This window comes from Hyperolius riggenbachi, chromosome 1 (assembly GCF_040937935.1).
Source record: "Hyperolius riggenbachi isolate aHypRig1 chromosome 1, aHypRig1.pri, whole genome shotgun sequence".
Taxonomy (NCBI): Eukaryota; Metazoa; Chordata; class Amphibia; order Anura; family Hyperoliidae; genus Hyperolius; species Hyperolius riggenbachi.
The window spans coordinates 549912885-549933191 of record NC_090646.1 but is presented as its reverse complement, the minus strand read 5'-3'; the positions used below and the strand labels follow the sequence as shown (position 1 = coordinate 549933191).

General features: G+C 44.7%; 1 protein-coding gene across 4 annotated transcripts in view; it reads right to left on the bottom strand.

Annotated features, from left to right (window-relative positions):
* Positions 1 to 9090: 9090 nt before the first annotated feature.
* The window catches only part of MCC (MCC regulator of WNT signaling pathway), a 476123-nt gene continuing 464906 nt past the window's right edge, over positions 9091 to 20307 (bottom strand). For all 4 annotated transcript variants that reach the window (XM_068247285.1, XM_068247291.1, XM_068247296.1 and 1 more), the window contains 2 exons: positions 19046 to 19168; positions 9091 to 16365 (listed from right to left, as the gene is read on the bottom strand). In XM_068247285.1, coding sequence (XP_068103386.1) covers positions 16185 to 16365; positions 19046 to 19168 — 304 coding nt within the window. In that variant the 3' untranslated portion in view covers positions 9091 to 16184. The remainder of the gene's footprint in view (positions 16366 to 19045; positions 19169 to 20307) is intronic.

The window sequence follows — 20307 nt, the reverse complement described above, 5'->3', positions numbered from 1 at the left end:
GTTTTTCTACAGCAGGCAGGGGAAATGGAGGAGATGCCATGGTCTTGTCTCCGCAGGGGGGCAGCCACTGATGCAATGAGAGGTCCCACCCTACCTGCTTATGCAGATACTGCATTGTGGGCAGGGAGAACTAATCACAGCCCAATGCTGTATGTTTGTAAGGTTTAGATGGGCTTGTGTAGCTTGTCAGTTTTTGCCCTTTACAGCACTGATTGCATATTCTTTGTAAAGCCCAGCTCCTAGGAAATGTATTCTGGTATTGTATGGTGTGGAAAGGGATCTCTGCATATTTGCACTGCTGTCTGTGTCCTGATTAAGAAGGTATTTCCTGTCCCGGGACGCCCATGGCTTGATATGAAACCCGGTAATCCTATGGATAAAATAGTCACAGAAGAGATGTATACACTTGCTGTCAGTACAGGAAATGAGGGAAATCCTAGATGGACACAGACAACAATAAAAGCCTCAGAGGTTTTAACTCTTTCCATGTGACCCAAGACGAATATATTTCCTTCCTCAATTTGGGCTATAAATTGTCATTTGGATGGCTGTGTTTACAAGCAGCTGTTGCTAGGAGTTTATCCTCACTTACCTTTCTGTGATTACAGTAAGAACTGTGGCATTTACTTGTAGAATGGTGAAAGCCATATTCTGCTTTATCTGTTGTGGCAGCTTTGTAGTCGTTTCAGTAACTTTCTCTGTGACAGCGTTTAATTTCTACCTTCTTTTTCATTGTTGATACTGTGAAGTTCCCAGACTGCAGGTGTGTGATCTGCTCTGCACAAGTACTGCTACCTGATGATGTTGTTTGCTGTTCCGCCCTCGCTCTCTTGTATTGTGAGGGGGTGTGGCTTGAAATACGCCAGGCCATCATAAACATTGAGGGATGATTCCAAGGAAATGGCCAAAGAGCCAACAAATAGGCTGGCTGTAGGGTTAAAGGAGAACTCCCAGATGCATTATGTAAAAGTATCCCCAAGAGTCATTATCCTTTGTTGCAATCAAGCGTCAGTATTTTCCCATTGCTTGCAGTCTACGCCTAAGACCTACAAAATAGCATTTTCTGTCCTTGGTGTCTAGGGGTGAAGAATGATATGCAAATTATAGTTGATGCAGAATTATCTAAATTCTTTATGCAAATGTATGCAGCTTGACAATTGACCAATCAAATTCCATTGGTGGAAGTCAGTTGGTTCATTTTTCAAGCTGCATACATAGGTTTGTATAATTCTTTATCAACTTAGAATTATTTGCATGTCATTGACCCACCCCATGTGTGTCAAAGCAAACCTGAACTGTTGTTAAAAAAAAAAAAAAGGTATAAATGATAATACCTAAGAAAAGGTAAGCCTGAGGATGGTCTGGATCAGGCTTTCTCAACCAGGGTTCCTGGAGTGTTCTGCAGGGGTTCCTTGGCATTGTCCCCTATCGTGGGGGGAAGTATAATAGAGCACATTATAATAGTGGGTACTGTAACAAGAAGTACTAAATTGAGGGACAGAATAATGAGCACATTATTAAAATGCACTAGAATAAGGAGACTGTATAATGGGGGGGGGGGGGGGGGGGGGGGAAGACGACAGTGTAATGGGGGTAATGAAATAAACAGACACACCGACTTACTGCAGAATAATTGCTGGGGTTCCTTGAGATGCCAATTTTTTTTTGCAGTGGTTCCTCCAGGTTAAAAAGGTTGAGAAAGGTTGGTCTAGAGGCTCTCTACATCCTCCCTGACCCCAGTGCCGCTGGCCGGAACCCTCTTTTAGTTTGCTGTATCGCTCCCCTCTGTGTGTGAGCGCAGTTGTGAATATGACTGTGCCATAGCACGGAGCTACTCATGAGCGATCGGCTTACTGCGCGGGCAAACTCGCCCATGCAATCTCTTGTCTGATATGTTCAGAGGGTCCCTGTGAGGCAACGGTGGGGTCAAGGAGGAGATAGGTAGCCTCTGGACTATCTAGATTCCAGAGGTTTTCCTCTACTTTGGTATCTTAACTTTTTTTATTTTACAACAGCTCAAATGTACTTTAAGCTCTCCTGCATTCCTGCACTGGCTCCTTCTGTTGTACCTGGAGCTGTCAGTCAGGGATGTGAGGGGAAGGGACCACCTTCCCGGTAGATGTGACACTAAGGAAATACTTGGGAGTATTGAAAACTTTTGTAGCTGATAAATTCTGAAGAGTTGGTGAAGCCTGAACTGTTACGCGATACATAGCATGAGGTAATGTCATGGATTTCTCCTTTAACTGGATCTTATTAGAATGCGTTGGGATTTGATTTTGAATCTTGTATTGAACCTTTTTATATTAATCTTTCATGTTTGTTACTGTACTCAATATCATCTGCTTATGTTTAATATGTAAAGGGTGCTCTGAATGAGTTACATAGTAAGAAAATGGCGCTCATATTTAGCAGAGTTTTTAGCTTTCTCTATTTAGCATTCAGTGGGCTTTGATTTATCAAGACTGATGCAGTGAAAATGGAATCACAAGAGGAGCAGCTGCCCTGAGCACCTGGTCTAGCTTCAGCTGTTAAAGAAGATGAATAAGTTGCTCTGGCATCTCTTCCAGTGTTCTCTGCACTAGTTTTGGTAAATCTAGCAGGCAAACTGAGCTGTTAGTGTTGTGAACTAATATATACAGTGTGTAAACATGTCATGGTTGCCTTAGTAACTAGGAGTGGCCGCAGACCTCCAGCGACAGTGTAATGTGCAGGCACAGGAACCTGTAGGAGGAGGTCTTTCTGGCCAAATATGGCTTGCTCCAGTGTTGCCTGTTGGTGATGAAGTGTAGCAGAGGAGAGAGCAGACATTGGGGGGTAATTGGCTGATCCCCAAACCAGCCAGATTCAAGGCTATCAACATCTCTAGAGCAAGCTTACGCCTTCAAAAATGTTCAAGACATTTTTATTTACTTGTTAAAAAGTAACATAGAAGCACTCTCCCTTTATTTACCACTCAGCTGGGCATGGCTGATTAGCCTACAGATTTACACGCACACGTACGTACGCACACACACGTTATGTTTTAGGTCTGTTAAAGGAAAGTAAGAGGAATATGGAGTTTGCCATGGTTCTGCCATCTGGCTGTCTGTCCTGCTGATATTTTTGCTTCAGTAATCTGGAAGCCGCATGCAGCTGGTATATCCAGAACAGCAAAGAGTCAGAGGTCTTGATCTACTATAGCTTCTCCAGTGATCCCTTAGGCCCCTTGCACACTGGCATTGTGATCCTGCATTGTATTACCCTTATTGCTAGGTGCAATGTAAATCAACGGAGCCTTGCAGAGTTATTGCGCTGTGCCAGAAATATCCGATCTGATGCAATGGCTGCAGCACGTTACCGCATGATCCATGCCTACCACATGGATAATGCAAGTCAATAGACGACGCAAGCAGTGTGCACAATGTGACCTGCATGCACATACTGATGAGAATCCAAGTACTGTACTTATTACCCGCCAGCTGTGTGTGTGTGTGTGTGTGTGTGTGTGTGTGTGTGTGTGTGTGTGTGTGTGTGTGTGTGTGTGTGTGTGTGTGTGTGTGTGTGTGTGTGTGTGTGTGTGTGTGTGTGTGTGTGTGTGTGTGTGTGTGTGTGTGTGTGTGTGTGTGTGTGTGTGTGTACTGGAGATGCCTTAGTATTGGAGGCAGGGAATCATTACAACAGCCAGGCCTGTAGTGTTTAACATGAAGTCTATATTTGTCCTCACTTGGGCCTCGATTCATAAAGCATTACCTCATGCGGTAATGCTGAAAACAGCAGACTTTACCGACCACTTAGCAAAATGTCAATTCATAAAGGCTGTTACCGCATGAAAAGCTGACATTACCGACCAGGGAACTAAATTACCGACTTGGCTGCAGTTACCGACAACACATGTCAGTAAATTGTCAGCAAATGTCAATTCATAAAGCCTTCAACATGCGGTAAGCCTGGCGGTAGTTACCGACACCTCTGGTGAGGTCTTAACAAGTTACCGACACCACTGACAGCTCTGATTAATGCAAAGTGCAGAGATCCGAAAGTCTGTTTGATTCATCAGTGGAGAGAGCCAGAGAGCCCTCTGTGTGAATCAGTTGAGCAGGCAGGGAAAGACTGTGTGACTCATCTGTCTGAGTCATCAGTGGGAGAGCCAGAGAGAGCCGTCTGTGTGATTCATTTCTGCAGGGCAAAGAGGGAATCGGGACACTGCTCTACTCTACCGCTCAATGGGCTGCGGTAATTTACCAACCTCCAAGGGCAGCTGGGGAAATCTTTATGAATTAGCACACAGACCGGGAAAATACCGAGTGCGGTATTTTCCCGACAAGATTTTTGTTATCGCACTGCTGTTTATGAATCGAGGCCTTTATGATCTTTTGACAGTCCTGTGTGTCCATGCTGTGGGTGGGTGCTGGAAATGTGATCTCCTACATGTGGATTTCAAGCAGGACAACATACATTTTCTCACTCCTATGGAGCAGTCTGAACATCAGAGATGAGCCACAACCACATGTACTGTATATGTACTAATCAATCACAAGACCACCTGATTACACAGACCTCATACAGGAAGAGTGCTTAGTTTGTGCTAGGTTTCCTCCATGTGTGATAGCATGGATATTCTCCTGATGGCTGCAGGGCATTCTGGGTGACTTTCATTTCTTTTTGGCAAGAGCTTTCATTCCTTGAAGACCTTTGTGTCACTGGCAATACAAGTCTGTAGACATTGTGCCTAAGGAGTCAATGCTCCTGCTAAGAAGAGCTTAAAATTGCTCTCTGTGTCCTAGACTGGGCAAACATATACATGCTGTTGCTGAATTCTGTCTTGTGTTTTGACCTTCTACAAACATGTTACTAAATAGCAATAAACCAAATTTGTAAACTATTTGCTTTCCCTCAGTTTTTGTGTTTACCTATTTTTATGTGATTTAAAGGCCAGTACCAAGTTGAGTTCCTTGGATGTTGAGAAGGTGTTAGAGATTTTATTTGCTAAGTATAGCCAAAGGGAGCACATACCATAACCTCAACACAACCGCTGGCCTGGCTTTCCTCTCTAAGGCCAGCGTTACACCAGGGTGGCGTGCAGAGAAGGCATTACATTGGTAGTACTGCACTGTGCACATTGTGCCATTTGCTTATTTGCATAGGAGTTACAACACACTGCTAAGCAATGTGGCTAGCAAGGTTTAGGTGAATTGCACTTGATAACATAGTGGGAATCAGCCCTGAAATTTCTCCCCTCCAGGATCCCTATGAATAAAGGGAAAGTATGCTCTAGCAAAGCTCTTAAGCCTCCTACACACGCAGGCATTCCAGTGACCGCACAGCGTGTGTACAGTCTGTCTGCAGACTGTACACATGCTGTACTGTCGCTGGAACGCCCACCCAGCAGGAGGGTCTGACAGATCAGTCGTTCCTGTAGTACAGTGTGTGTACGAGGCTTAAAGGGAAGGTTCAGGGATGATAAAAAAAAAAATCCACATCCACTTACCTGGGGCTTCCTCCAGCCCGTGGCAGGCAGGAGGTGCCCTCGGCACAGCTCCCGGTGGCACGCCCGACCTGGCCAGGGCTCCAATCTGCGTCTCACTGGTGCATGGCTCAGTAGTTCTGAGCCTGCACAGTACAGCCCGGAGGACGTCCGATAATGTCAGCGCGCACCAGTGAGACGCAGATTGGAGCGCAGAAGAGGCCCGACGTGCCACCGGAAGCTTGCGGAGCGGCGCCGAGGGCATCTCCTGCCTGCCACGGGCTGGAGGAAGCCCCAGGTAAGTGCATGTGGATTATTATTTTTTTTTTAATCGTCCCTGAACGTTCCCTTTAAGGCAGTACAGCATTATGGATGTGGCGGAAAGAAATGTACATGTCTAATGCAGCGCCCTGATCCTGAGAACAACTGCTTTAAGGAGACACTGAAGGAAAAAAAAATAAAATGATTTGTATGTGTAGTACAGCTAAGTTATAAAACATTAGGACAGAGACATAAGTATTGTTTCCAGTACAGGAAGAGTTAAACTCCAGTTATCTATGCAAAAGCGCCATTGAGTTCCATGACTTTCAAAGTCACAGAGAGCTCTGGCTTCTAAAGCTTGTTATCTCAACGGTCAGTCACTGTATTTCTTTTTCTCTGCAGGGGACAGGTCAATAGTTCACTGGCCTGCTCTGTAAAATCATTTAAAATGCCGAGTAGTGTGTAAACTGCAAATTATAGAGAATGATGCAATGTTATAAAAACACTATAACTTGTAAAGAAATGTATCATTTTTATTTTCACTCGTTATAGTATTTATCTATCCTACACAACCAATTCATTATATCATAATTTTTTTTTTCTCGCTTCAGTGCCTCTTTAACCACTTGCCGACCGCACGCTTATACCGTGCGTCGGCAAAGTGGCAGCTGCAGGACCAGCGACGCAGTACTGCGTCGCCAGCTGCAGGCTGATTAATCAGGAAGCAGCCGCTCGCGCGAGCGGCTGCTTCCTGTCAAATCACGGCGGGGGGCTCCGTGAATAGCCTGCGGGCCGCCGATGGCGGCTCGCAGGCTAAATGTAAACACAAGCGGAAATAATCCGCTTTGTTTACATTTGTACGGCGCTGCTGCGCAGCAGCGCCGTAAGGCAGATCGGCGATCCCCGGCCAATCAGCGGCCGGGGATCGCCGCCATGTGACAGGGGACGTCCTGTTACTGGCTGCACAGGACGAATAGCGTCCTGTGCAGCCCCGATCTCCGGGGGGGGAGCAGGTAGGAGAGGGAGGGGGGAATTTCGCCGCGGAGGGGGGCTTTGAGGTGCCCCCCCCCGCCAGCCACACGCAGGCAGAAGAGATCAGACCCCCCCTGCACATCATCCCCATAGGGGGGAAAAAAGGGGGGCAATCTGATCTCTCTGCCTGCACCCTGATCTGTGCTGGGGGCTGTAGAGCCCACCCAGCACAGATCACTAATAACCATGCTGGTCCTTAAGGGGGGGTAAAGGGTGGGTCATCAAGTGGTTAAATGGTGAGAAGCTGTTTTTTTTGGCCCCAGAATAGTCTAGGGTTCTTGTGCATGTGCAGCTACTTCAAAATATGAAAACAATGATTCAACAGCTTAAGGCTCATACACACATCAGACTATAGTCTTTGGAAAATGAAAGATCACAGACCAATTTTACCCCCTTCCATGTAGTATGAGAGCCATACCTACACAGTCTATTCTATGGAGCTGAACTCCCCATCAGACAGAAATCTTTGCAAGATGCTGCACACACAGATGCTGTACAGACACAAAAGATCAGTATCTGCAAAAGATCTGTTCCTGCCAAAAATCTATTCCTGCAAATTGCAATGATAGTCTATGAGATCTGCAGATCATCATACACACATGATTTAACTGACATTCATCTGCAGATCAGACAATCATCCGCAGATCTGAAAATCCATCCTGGTGGATCTGATCTGCAGATGAATGTCAGTTAAATCATGTGTGTATGATGATCTGCCGATCTCATAGACTATCATTGCAATTTGCAGGAATGGATTTTTGGCAGGAACAGATCTTTTGCAGATACTGATCTTTTGTGTCTGTACAGCATCTGTGTGTGAAGCATCTTGCAAAGATTTTTTTTCTGATGTGGAGTTCAGTTCCATAGAAAAGACTGTGTAGAGTATGGCTCTTATACTACATGAAGGGTGGTAAGATTGGTCTGTGATCTTTCATTTTCCAAAGACAATAGTCTGATGTGTGTATGTGGCCTTAGGCTTGATGGTCAATGGAATGCTAATGATGAGTCCATGCAAATGGATGCAGCTTGGCATTGAATCAATCAAAATCATCAGCTTCTGCATTTGATTTACATGAACGCTGTTTACTTAGTGGTATTTGTCTATAGCTAGTGCAGTGCATCCTCTAGAGAAGTTCATCATTTTAAGTGAATGCAAGTTTGGTTCTTTTCCAAGCTGCACAAATTAACATCAATTTGAAGTTGTATTATTTCTCATTGACCATCATGCAGCCGAGCGCTGTAATTACAGTGCAGGAGATTTGGGTGCAGCTGGCGCCACCATTGCCTGTAATGGGAATTACGGCTATAGCGGCGTACACTGAGTAACTTTGGTGCCATCAGAAGAAGGAGCAGAAGTTACATTTAAAACATAATAATTCGGCAGCCGAATTGCATCATTCCCCACTATCCACATCCACCTGGAGGGGGAATAGTATTTAACACTGCCGGGAACTTGTGCAGCAGCAGGATAAGCCATACCGGCTGTATCCTGCACCCAAGTCTCCTGGCGGCCAATTCATATGTATGCCGTGCAGCCACCTACTGCTGCTGACTCAGCTAGGAGTAGAAGGTATGAATTGCTATGATGAAGAGAAGTACTCCTAGCCTACTCTCTTATCTTGCTAACTTGTGATTTGGTGCTACTGCCCTCTGTCCCATACCAACCTCTTACCACTAGTCCCTACTGTTTCCTCTGCCATATTGTGACTGGTCCACTGCCCTCTGTCCCATCCCAGTAGGATTACCCAAACTGGGTTAAAAAGTTGTGTTGTCTTTACGTATGTAAAGGTACGTACACACGTCTGATATTTCTGAACAACTTTACGTTTAAACCAGTTGTTTGAACAACAGTATGTCATGTGTATGAACGATCGTTAGACTTATCAGTTTTGAATGATCTGTTTGGCAGATCTGTGGACTAACTGTCGTTCAAACGACAGTTAGGTCTGTACATGTGTACAAACGACTTGTTTGAAAGTCTATTCGTTTGAAACTAATAGACTTTCAAGCAACAAATCGTTTGATCAGTCATTTGATCTAGTCCATTGTTCTATCCAGTCCATTGACCAGTAAAATGACATGTAAATTAGCTGTAATTAGCATTTCAAACATTTTGTTGTCTGTGTGTACTTTTTGTTTGTATGACAAGTTGTTCAAATGTCAGGTTTCATCGACAATCGGGCATAAAAATCAGACGTGTGTATGCACCTTTTAGTCTTGACAACTGTAGCAATGTTATCTTTACACAGTTGTAGGCAGTGCCTACCTGGGCTATTAAATAGCACACATAAAACATGAGCAGACAGCATTACCGTATACAACATTTAGTATCAAAAGAATCTGAAGCCATGTCCATTTATGAAGTATTTATTCTGAATATAAGAACATTTGTAAAATAAAAGTATTATAAATTGCTCTGTATAAATAAATGAAGTTTACTTTTTACATTTTTGTATCAAATTAACATAAAATGACCATTTGACAGAAGCAGGAAATGAAGGCATTGGATCTGTCGGTTCCGGTCCGCAGAGAAGACAGATGATGCTATACAAAGTGGATGGGATGGAAATCATTGCCTGAACCCGTTCTGACACTGGCTGGCATGGAAATAGGGACAATAGCCAATGGGATTCAAATACTGCTGAGTGGATGCAGGATTATGCAAATGTATGCAGCTGAAAATGGACTGATCAAATTCTACATCTGCAGGATTGGTCACTTTTGAAGCTGCATAAACTTGGAATTATTTGAACCTCATTAACCAATGCTAGTAGGAAAGCACTGTATCAAACAAATGCAGGAATGCCATTTATGACTCCGTGTAGGACCCCAAAATATGAAGAATCCGTAGAGAAGTTTATCTGCAGGAAACCCAGCGGTGCAGTGCACTCCTCCACTGCTGTAACAAGCTGACACTTGGTGAATGCTGTGCCAATGGGTGAAACTCACCAAGTGCAACTCGCAGCACCTGCATACTATAACCATTGCATCAAAATAATAAGAAATGGCACAAAAAGGGTCTGTGAATGTCACATTTTACCTTCGTGCAGATACGCTATTCTCTCCATATCCCAATAAAAGACTGTATGGAATACACGTAGAGCACACTTGAAGTAACTGTAGTCAGAGTAGTATTGGCATATACTAGTTCCAGGGCAGCTCCATGGCTTGCAACTACTGCAGCCTACAAGTCACAGAATGGCAGCTAAGGTTTGTACACATTGCTATTAGAAATGGTTAGTGAGATGCTAATAATTCTGACTTACATGTAATGTATATTGTATGCAGCTTGGACCTGGGCCAATAGAAGTCTATAGGAAGTGCACAGACCCAGTTACACGCTGCATACAACTTGCATGCATGCCAGAATTCTCTCATTGAGCATCACTAATCTGCACCTGATTTCATGATCAATTACCATTTAACAAGAAAATGACTTGTACCAGCGAGATCTAGGTCAGGCTGGACACAGGTACTCTTCTAGCAGGAGGAGGGTAGGCAGTGCTCAGGACAGCGTACATTTGAAATCGGCGCCGGTAGACTTGGGCGCAGGATACAGCGTTATATAGCTGATCCTGCTTCTGCACAAGTCCGGGCCGATTTAATTACTATTCCCCCTCCAGGCCGACATGGATAGTAGGGGAATGAAATAATTCGGCTTCCAGCGATTGCTGGAGGCCGAATTATTATGTTTTTAAGCAACTTCGGCTCTGTCTTCTGACGGAGCCGACGTTACTCACTGAGCACTTCAATAGGAATGATTCCTATTGAAGTCTATGGAGGCGCCGGCTGCGCCCAAATCTAGCAGCGCTGAAAAGCACTGCTCCGCTCAGGACAGCCTCCAGGTGTGCTATGACTGGGACTACCCATACAAGCACTGTACAATGCACTGCCAGCCATACCAATTCTGCAGCATCTGCTCTGGCTGAATGTCTTCTACCTACAAAGAGACCTCGTAATAAACAGCTTGGCAAATACAGATGGCCAACTGGATGCTAATAGTTCTGACTCGTGCAAATTTATTTCAGCTTGAACTGGCACACATTTAAAAATGGCATACAATTTGCATAAGATTTGCATGCGAGTCAGAATTATCAGCATCTCATTGCATCAGGTGACACTTTTTTTTGTTTTCCCCTCTAATAAAGCTTTGGTCCAACCTCCTAGATTTGTCATTGTTGGTGAATAGGTGATGGAATGACCTAGTAAAAGCAAATGTATGAATCTTGGAAATGGGTCAATGAAATGGTGCAGCTTCTTATGTACAGATCACTGCACAGCACTTGCTTAGAATTCTACCCAGCAAGATCATTCACACATTTGTTTGTCACCTCTTGGGGATGTCACAGGTAACCAATTCCCCTGAATCTGTCACCAGAAGGTTTCCAAACTTCCAAAACTAAATGAAGCTGGGCTAAAGGGCTCATTTACACAGGCAGTTGAACTGTGTGCTCAGCAAGCAGTTACCAGGCAGCAGCAAGCAGTTGTGAGCATTTCACTGCTTATCAACTGCTCGTGTAATGCTGGGGATACACCGTACTGTACCGTGTATCGACCAGCTGATAATATTCAGGGAATCGAGCGCTGATTAGGAAGCGCCGGCGGGGAAGAGCGGCAATAGATCCGCCCGGACGCGGCTGGGGTCGATCCAGTGGCTAATCAGCCGCCGGATCGACCCGTGTATTCCCGGAATTAAACCGGCCTAACACCAAATATTAAAGTAAAGATAATGCTGCCCTTCTAGGTAGTGTGAGTTAGGCTTCCTTTCCATGAACTGTTGATAGGCAGTGAAATGCCTGTCAAACTCTTACAACTGCTGCCTGGCAACTGCTTGCTGAGCACACAGTTAAACAGTCTGTGGAAAAGAGGCCTTAGTGCAATGCCAGCTGCTTTGATAAAACCCTCGGAGCTAGTCTACTTTAGGGGACCCACCGCAAATCCCCATAGACACTTTCAGCTGGGCTGCAGAAACGGAACAAATGTCCGCTTTCACCTTGTTTAAACCCCCACAAGCCTTATACCCATGGATAGGTAAGCATATCCTGTAACGAATTGTCAGGTTTTCGGTCAAAATAGAGTTGAAATTGGCTGTGTAGGAGCCACCGAACGGCCTTAATCTCGGTTCCGTCGGCCATCTTCGTTCTGCTGTGCAGATCCTTTCTTCCTCCTCATTGGAGGGTTTGTTAGCTGCTGACAGAAGCTGGCACGCCCCCACCGAACAATCCCTCCAATGAAGAAGAAGAAACGACCTGCAGAGCAGAACCAAGATGGCTGACGGACCCGAAATTGCGGCCGTTCGGCGGCTCCTGTACAATCAGTTACAACTTTTTTTTGCCTGAAACCCGCAAAATTCGTTAGAGGACATGCTTAGCTACCAGAGGCTATAAGGCTTGTGGAGGTTTAAACAAGCAAACGGAAGACATTTGTTCCGTTTTGCAACCCAGCTGAAATTGTCTATGGGGATTTGCGGTGGGTCCCCTAAAGTAGACTAGCTCCAAACCCTCCTGATAAGATCCTGCACGGATATCTTCCCTGCCCCATGTGCTCACATTCTGGCTTCTGCACGGATACAGGGAGCAGATATGATGGTGGGGGCATGCTTGCACTTCTATTACACAGCAGGTGCTGTGGGAGACCCCTGATGAATGTGACAGGGGCAAGTACAGGTACACTGTGTGCTATGAGACTTATAAGAAAGCAGGGGATGCTGGGAACTGCCCCAACCACACAGAGGTGACCAGGAAGTGATACCCCTGATGATTGTGACACAGATGTACAGGTACACTGTGTGCTCTCATCCACACAGAAGAGAACAGGAAGTGAAAGCTCTGATGAGTAATGTGACAGGGAGATGTAGGGGTAAGCCCTGGGACCCACTAGCAGCGCTTTTCTAAGCACTTGTGATTGGTAAAGCTCTTGCTAATGTAAGGCTAAGGGGGATTTAAAAAAAAAAATCACATCCTTCAAGTGCGATTACATTAGCAAGAGCTTTTCAAATCTCAAGTGCTTACAAAAGTCTTAGAAATGTGCCGCTAGTGGGTTCCAGACCTTGCACGGTGTGCTTCCATCCACACAGAAGTGAACAGGATTTTGCAAGGGAACTAAACCTTCCAGGCTGTAGACACACTATGAGCGCTCTGAGTGATTTTCTGACCACCAGCGCTTTGATTTGCATTAAAACTGCAGTAAAATTGCCACGATTGCAGCGATTTTACTGCAATTTTAATGCAAATCAATGGGAGCATTTATTTAAAAGTGTTTAGAAAGCTCTAATATTCAGAAAAGCAGGGCTGTGGAGTCGGCCTTGCACAAAAGCTCTTAGAAAGCGCTCAGTGTGCCTACAGCCTAAATTAGCTTTACTTCAGCAAAATCCCCATTTAATTCAGTTACTGTATGTATTCAGTGAACAATGCTTGCATGTATTTTCACATTTTACCTATGCAAGCGTTTCATTCCTCTGGGGTGTGAGAAAAAAACAACTTAGACACAGGTTTATTAAACATCACCTACTATTTCCGCTCACACCAGCACAGTGTTGCTGGATGGTTGGTCAATATACTGATCTGAGGATGCAATCATGGGAACATACCTGTAGTTGGAAATATTAAAAATCCAACACAATTGCTGGTGAATTTATAATCCTTCCATTCATATTTACTTTCTCTGATATGACCCAGGCTAGGGCTAAAAACTTTTCTGACCTAATAGATGATTTTTAACAAATGTGAGTTTTCGGGATCATGTTTTCCAGCCCAGGAGAACCTTACTCAATCAGGCCCTATGTCTTTATATCCGCCTCATGTAATTCCCTGACCTACAGATCTCAGTTGAGCTCATAGTGGTGGAATTCTCCACACCAATCAGATTGTACTGTATTGCACAGCACTGTCCATGGAAGGCAGTGCAGAAACCGCCTCGCAGTATGCTGCTATCCGTCGTTGTCCAGGCAGCAGGCTGGTGGAAGACAAGTGCTACTCTGAGCTGACAGAGCTGCTTCTGTGTGGCTGGAATATCTGAATCATACAAGTGGATGGAAATCCAGGTAACACATTCACATTGTATTTCGCTGCCATTCTAAAGTTCATTTAAAATTTAAACCAATATTTTCATATTCCCCAATAAGAAATGCAAATATGGAAAAGTCATGGTTGTCCTGCAGTCAGTTAGTGCAACTGTGTGTATGGCAGAGGGAGCAGCAGGTGGACTCCAGGCAGAGACTGATGAATGAATCTGGATGTGCTGTACTGTCAGCTGATAAGCACTGCATTATATAATGGTGCTATATAAATACAAGAAATAATTTCATATTACAAGTATAGGATCATAGTTTGGATGAGGACATGAATGGATGTTGCCTTTTCATAAGCTGTGAAGGTAGCTGCACTGGACAACACTTCTGCTCTTGGCTCAGCTGCAGTAGGACGAAGCAACTAAAAACAGCGCCGGAGATTTCAGCGCAGCCATAGGCTGTAATAGGAATTACGGCTAAAGCGGTGCACAGACAGTCATGTGCACAGTCATTTGCGCGCTGTCGAAAGACGGAGCCCAGATTCCTATAACAACCGCGTACTGCGGCTGCCAGGAACAGCTGGAAGCCGAATCATGTATTTCTACACGGCGGCCTGGAGGGGGAATAGCAATTAACGTAGCCTGTACTGTTGCAGGAGTAAGGTGAGTAGTTTATCAGCTTTTTGCTGCGCCCAAATCTCCAGGCGGTATAATTATATGTACGCCTGTAGGAAGCATACACTGCAATGGTTACAGTCTCTCTGCCACACCCCAACTACATCTGAGCCATGGCTACAGTCTCTGTGCCATATACCCCATTACAGCTGAGCCATAGTCACAGTTTCTATGCCATACACTCTACCACAGCTAAACTTGGACTACAGTGTCTGTGCCATTGCCTCTACCACATCTGAGCCATAACCTTATCACATGGTGGTTACAGACTGTGTTGTACCTCTATGATAGATGAGCCATGGTTACAGTCTAAACCATTTCCTTATCACAACTGTGCCATGTCTACAATCTATTATGCCACTACCACAACAATGCTATGGCTACAACCTGCATTGTGTACCTACCACAACTGAGCTATGCCTACAATGTGCATCATACTGCTATCACAACTAAGGCTACAATATGTGCTAAACTGAGCAACTGCCGCAACGGAGTCACCACTACAGTTTGCACTTTACCCCTGTCAAAACCGAGTCATGACTGCAGTGTGCTATTATACCTCTACCACAAATGAGCAACAGCTACTGTGTGTACTATACCCCATCCACAAGTAAGCAATGGCTATAGTGTGAGCTATAACACTACTAAAGCTGAATCATGGCTACAGTGTGCACCATACCACTTCTGAGTGACAGCTACCATCTGCAATATGCCCAACCACTACTGAGGCATGGCTACAATGTGAGCTATGCTATTACCACAACTAAGTCATAGCTACACTGTGCACTATACCACTACTACAGCTGAGCCATGACTACAGTCTCTGCTATACCACTACCATAACTGAACCATGGCTACTCTCTGCATGATACCACTACCACAGCTGAGCCATGCCTGCAGTGTGTGCTGTACGCCTACTGTAACCGAACCATGGTTATAGTCTACTCTACACCATATTCCTGCCACAGCTCAGCCATGGCTAACGTCATCAACATACCCCCACCATGACGGATTCTGCCATTGTGCAGTATGTTCCCCATACCAAAGCAGTGTCTACCTTTTTACTGTCTATTTAGGCAATGAGTGACTACAAGCTATTTAGACATAATACATCTGTAATGTAAGTGGTCACTTACACCTTGGCAAACCCAACATTATGTATACATTAAGCAACACATAAAAAATAGGCAATGAATATTGATTAACAGCCCCCAGTAAAAAAAAAAGGTAAATCAAAGCACTTGTACTCACAGTGTACTAAGAAACACAGGTAGCCTCTATTATTATAGGGCATTAAAGCTGCAGGGTGCCCCTTTGCCAGGCACCCATCTATGTGATGTATTGGCTGAGGACACTGGAGATATAGCTCTCCAATGCCAACATTATTTTATTTTTTATGCTGGTAGTCATCTTAGGACAGCACCTCACAGGGTCCTAAAGCAAAAGGTACGATGTCTATAAAGTGAAAGGAAATCAAGGTGCATTTTCTCAGTCAGTTCCTAAAGTCGTCTCCCATTCAGCAGCGCACACACAGTGCGCCCTCTGCTGGTGCAGATGTGTTGTGGGTTTGGCACACACCACTGTCAGATAGGTGACTGGAGGGCAGGCGCTGCTCCTCACCTCTCGTGTCACTACAGGTGAAAGGCTCTATATCGCAAGTTGTGGAGGAAAGGTTTATATCCAGTTGAGATCCAGAGGGTGACGCTTCAGGTAAAGACAAGCAGCCATCAGTCTGATAATGGCACATACTCCAGTATTGGCTTCACAGTGACGTCTCATTGGTATGAGGCCTGGAATTCTCCTCTTCCAGTAAGGCTATTCGCTGCTTCAGCATCCGCACCTGGGTCTCGTGTCTCTCCACCATGGCCATCATCTGGGACTCCAGCTTCTTCAGCTTATTCTGGTGCTTCTTCTTCGCCTTCTCATAGGCTGCTACAAGATTACTGGAGAGAGAACACGTCGGGTTATTACATGACTCTCCATTCACGGGGAGTTGTTATTAGATCGCTACAGACAGCACAAGGTTACAGAGAAATTACACTTTCTTTAGAAAATTGCCATAAATCCACAACACCTCTCAAAAATACTATTAAAATTATCCTTTGTAGCTAGCAGAGAATTTCCAATCTGACAGAAAACTTAAACTGCACTACTTTGCTACAGTACTCCGAGGTACAGAGCACTCGCAAAAATCCCACCTAGCGGAATGAGTAATTAGCTGCACAGAACAGAAGCCATAGCTCCTCATTTTCAACGCCTGCACTAACGCAGTGACTGACGCTCCCATCTGCCCGTTCCAGTTAGGAAAATGCTAGAGTGTCTGTGAAATGCATGCACATAAAAACAAAGCTAGCAAGCTATAAGGATGTTTTGCCATTAGCCCTGGCAGTATATGGTGTTGAGCTGACTGTGTATTTCACAACAAAAGTGGGATTTCCCTCTAATATTGTGATTCATCAGACTTCTCTCTCCTCCATCACAGGCTGCTGTAGCCCCTTCATGTGTAACTGCACTTTTGTTGATAAACTACAGCTTTAACCACTTCACCACTGAGGGGTTTTACCCCCTGACCACCAGAGCAATTTTCACCTTTCAGCGCTCCTTCCATTCATTCGTCTATAACTTTATCATTACTTATCGCAATGACAAACTATATCTTGTTTTTTCCGCCACCAATTAGGCTTTCTTTAGGCGGGACATTATGCCAAGAATTATTTTATTCTAAATGTGTTTTAATGGGAAAATAGGAAAAAATTTGGGAAAATGTTTTATTATTTTTCAGTTTTCGGCCATTATAGTTTTTAAATAACGCATGCTACTGTAATTAAAACCCATGAAATGTATTTGCCCTTTTGTCCCGGTTATAAAACCGTTTAAATTATGTCCCTATCACAATGTTTGGCGCCAATATTTTATTTGGAAATAAAGGTGCATTTTTTTCAGTTTTGCGTCCATCCCTAATTACAAGCCCATAGTTTATAAAGTAACAGTGTTGTACCCTCCTGACATAAATATTTAAAAAGTTCAGTCCCTAAGGTAACTATTTATGTATTTTTTTTTTATTGTACATTTTTTAATTTTTTTTTTAATTACAAAAAAATAAATAAATTGGGAGTGTGGGAGGTAATGAGTTAATTTTTTGTGTAAAAGTAATTTATTTGTATGTGAAAAATGTTTAGGGTGTAGTTTTACTATTTGGCCACAAGATGGCCACAGTAACTTTTTGTTTAATGCGACCTCGAAGAGTCCTTCCGGACTCTTGGAGGAAGTATTAGGAGGCTGGGTAAGTGGTTTTTTTTTCACAATGATCGCGCTGCTCATCGGAGAGCAGCGGATCATTGCGGGGCTTAGATCAACGAACGGGAATGGATTTTCCCGTTCATTGATCTCCGGGCGGGCAACGTGTTTACAAGCGGCCGGCGGCGTGTTTACGAGCGGGAGCGCGGGCAGCGGCGGGAGTGCGCAAAGTACGGATTTCTCCGTCCCTGGGGGTTAAAGGATGGAGAAAGGGACGGAGAAATCCGTACGGGCGGGGGTAAAGTGGTTAAAAAGACTCTGAAGTGAGAATAAATCTCGCTTCAGAGCTCAAAGTTAGCAGGGGCATGTGTGCCCCTGCTAAACCGCCGCTATCGCGCCGCTAAACGGGGGTCCCTTCACCCCCAAATCCCCCCCCCCCAAGACTTGGTCGTACATTTGGTCGCTCCTGGAGGCAGGGCTAACCGCCGCAGCCCTGCCTCCAGTCGCGTCTATCAGCGGCGCATCGCCGCCTCTCCTCGCACACATGCCCCTGCTATTTATGAGGTCTGAAGCGAGATTTATTCTCGCTTCAGACTCTCTTTAAATGAATGAATCTGGCCACATATCCATCCTGCATTGCTTCTATGGATATCATTAGCTGGGAAGTAAACACTTCTTCAGGTCCAGATTTACCTCAGAGGAGCCTACAGGCACAGATGTCCTGACACCTTAGACTTTGCCCTCTAGAAATCTACAAACCCCCACTGAACCGCACCACAAGTGTGCTGGCTGACCTAGCTGTCACTTCTCCCTTACTTCCCCATACCAGGTAGCTACAGGTGCTGCTTAGTATTAGGTAGCCAGACCTACCCTCAACGTTCAGTAGTTAGAGTTGCCCCCAAGTATTAAGTAGCTGAAGGAACCTCAATATCAAGTAGCTAGAGGTGTCCCCAAGTATCAGGTAGCTAGAGGTGCCCCTGACTGAAGGGAGATCTCATCAGTTGAATGCAGAGAGCAGGTCGAGTCATCTCTAGTTTACTATCTCATCAGGACTCTGCCTGGGGAAGGAGGGAGGGAGACACTTGGGGAGGCGAGTGCCTACAGTGCCTCATGGTAAATCCAGCCCTGCACTCCTGTATGTTATCATAATTACATATGCTGCCTACAGAGGTAGATTTCGATAATAAAATTAATTGCAAGTAACAGGTACCGGTAATCCTCAGTGTGTGGTACCAGAGTTTTGCTATTTAAAGTGAAATTTGTTTGGCTGTTCTTGATCATTACACGTTACATGTTATTACTCTCTGTTTATAGACTTTCAACCGATATAGAGCTCTGTAGATAAAGTTATATTGCTAAAATGAAGCTGGCGGCCGAGCTACAGACCTGTTGGCTCTCTTGAGGTCGTTGACGAATTCTGCTGACTGCTGATGCCGGATCTCGCTGCTCTTGGTGAGTCTCTCTAAGGCATTGACCAGCTCCTGCGCCCGGGACTTCAGCTTCTTTTCCCTGCATCACAAAGGAGGACATCTCATCACACAGCTCACACAACATTCAGGGACAGTTACAGGATAGAGACATTTACACTAGTCAGCACCTGCTCCCATTAACAACTTTAAAGGACCACTATCGCGAAAAATGTAGGCAGTTAAAATCTGACAGAAGTGACAGGTTTTGGGCCAGTCCATCTCTTCATGGGGGATTCTCAGGGTTTTCTTTGTTTTCAACAGCATTTCCTGAACAGCAGTTTAACTGCCAAAATAGTAAGATACCAGCCAGCCTCCCTACTCACTTTCACACTATTTTGTCAGTTAGGGCCTGCGCCCACTGACACAGTTGTGTCCGCTTTTCAGTTACACATCAATGTTTCAGATGCTGAAAAGCGGACAGAAGCGGATACAACTGCGTCAGTGAGCTCAGGCCCTAAATGACAAAATAGTGTGCAAGTGATTAGGGTTATCTTGACAGATGTACCCATTACATATAGAGAATGCCCTGCGTGGCAGTCTGGCAGATAAAGGCAAATGGCTCTTGCCTTCTGGATGACCTTTGTACATGAAAGGCACTTTAGAAATGCTGCTGTTATTTGTAGCTAAGAGTTACATTGTTATGAATGAATGCCTAAAGTGAGTAGGGTAACTTCACTAATCTCTTCAGTAAATTGTAGGCAAGGAACTGTGAATTGTTCCAACCATATAACATGTACTGGCCAGTAGATGTCACTGTCGCTCATCTTTTTGCAAAACAATCATATTTTTTGATGTTTCCCCAATCCGTACACAACTTGAACTAGCTTATGGGAAATGATCCTATTGGTATTGTACATTCCTCAGATATCTCTGGGTATAAGTGTGGCAGATTTGTCATGAATGTTTCTCTCTTTTGCCTGGCATGAGGGAGTCCTCTGTGCTCACCCAGCAGATGTGGCAAGTGCTCAGCATCCACACATCTTGTTAATTAAGGGAATGATTCCACTGTACACCCAGTATATGATCTACACCGAGCACTCAATGCTGAGGGGCTGCAGGCAAGCATGTCATCAGTACTAGCAGCTGTTGTGATCACATGTTATATGGACTGCTTGTTATCTCCACACTTTACTGGGCCGGAAGGACACATGCACAAAATGCCTCATGTCTTTAATTTAT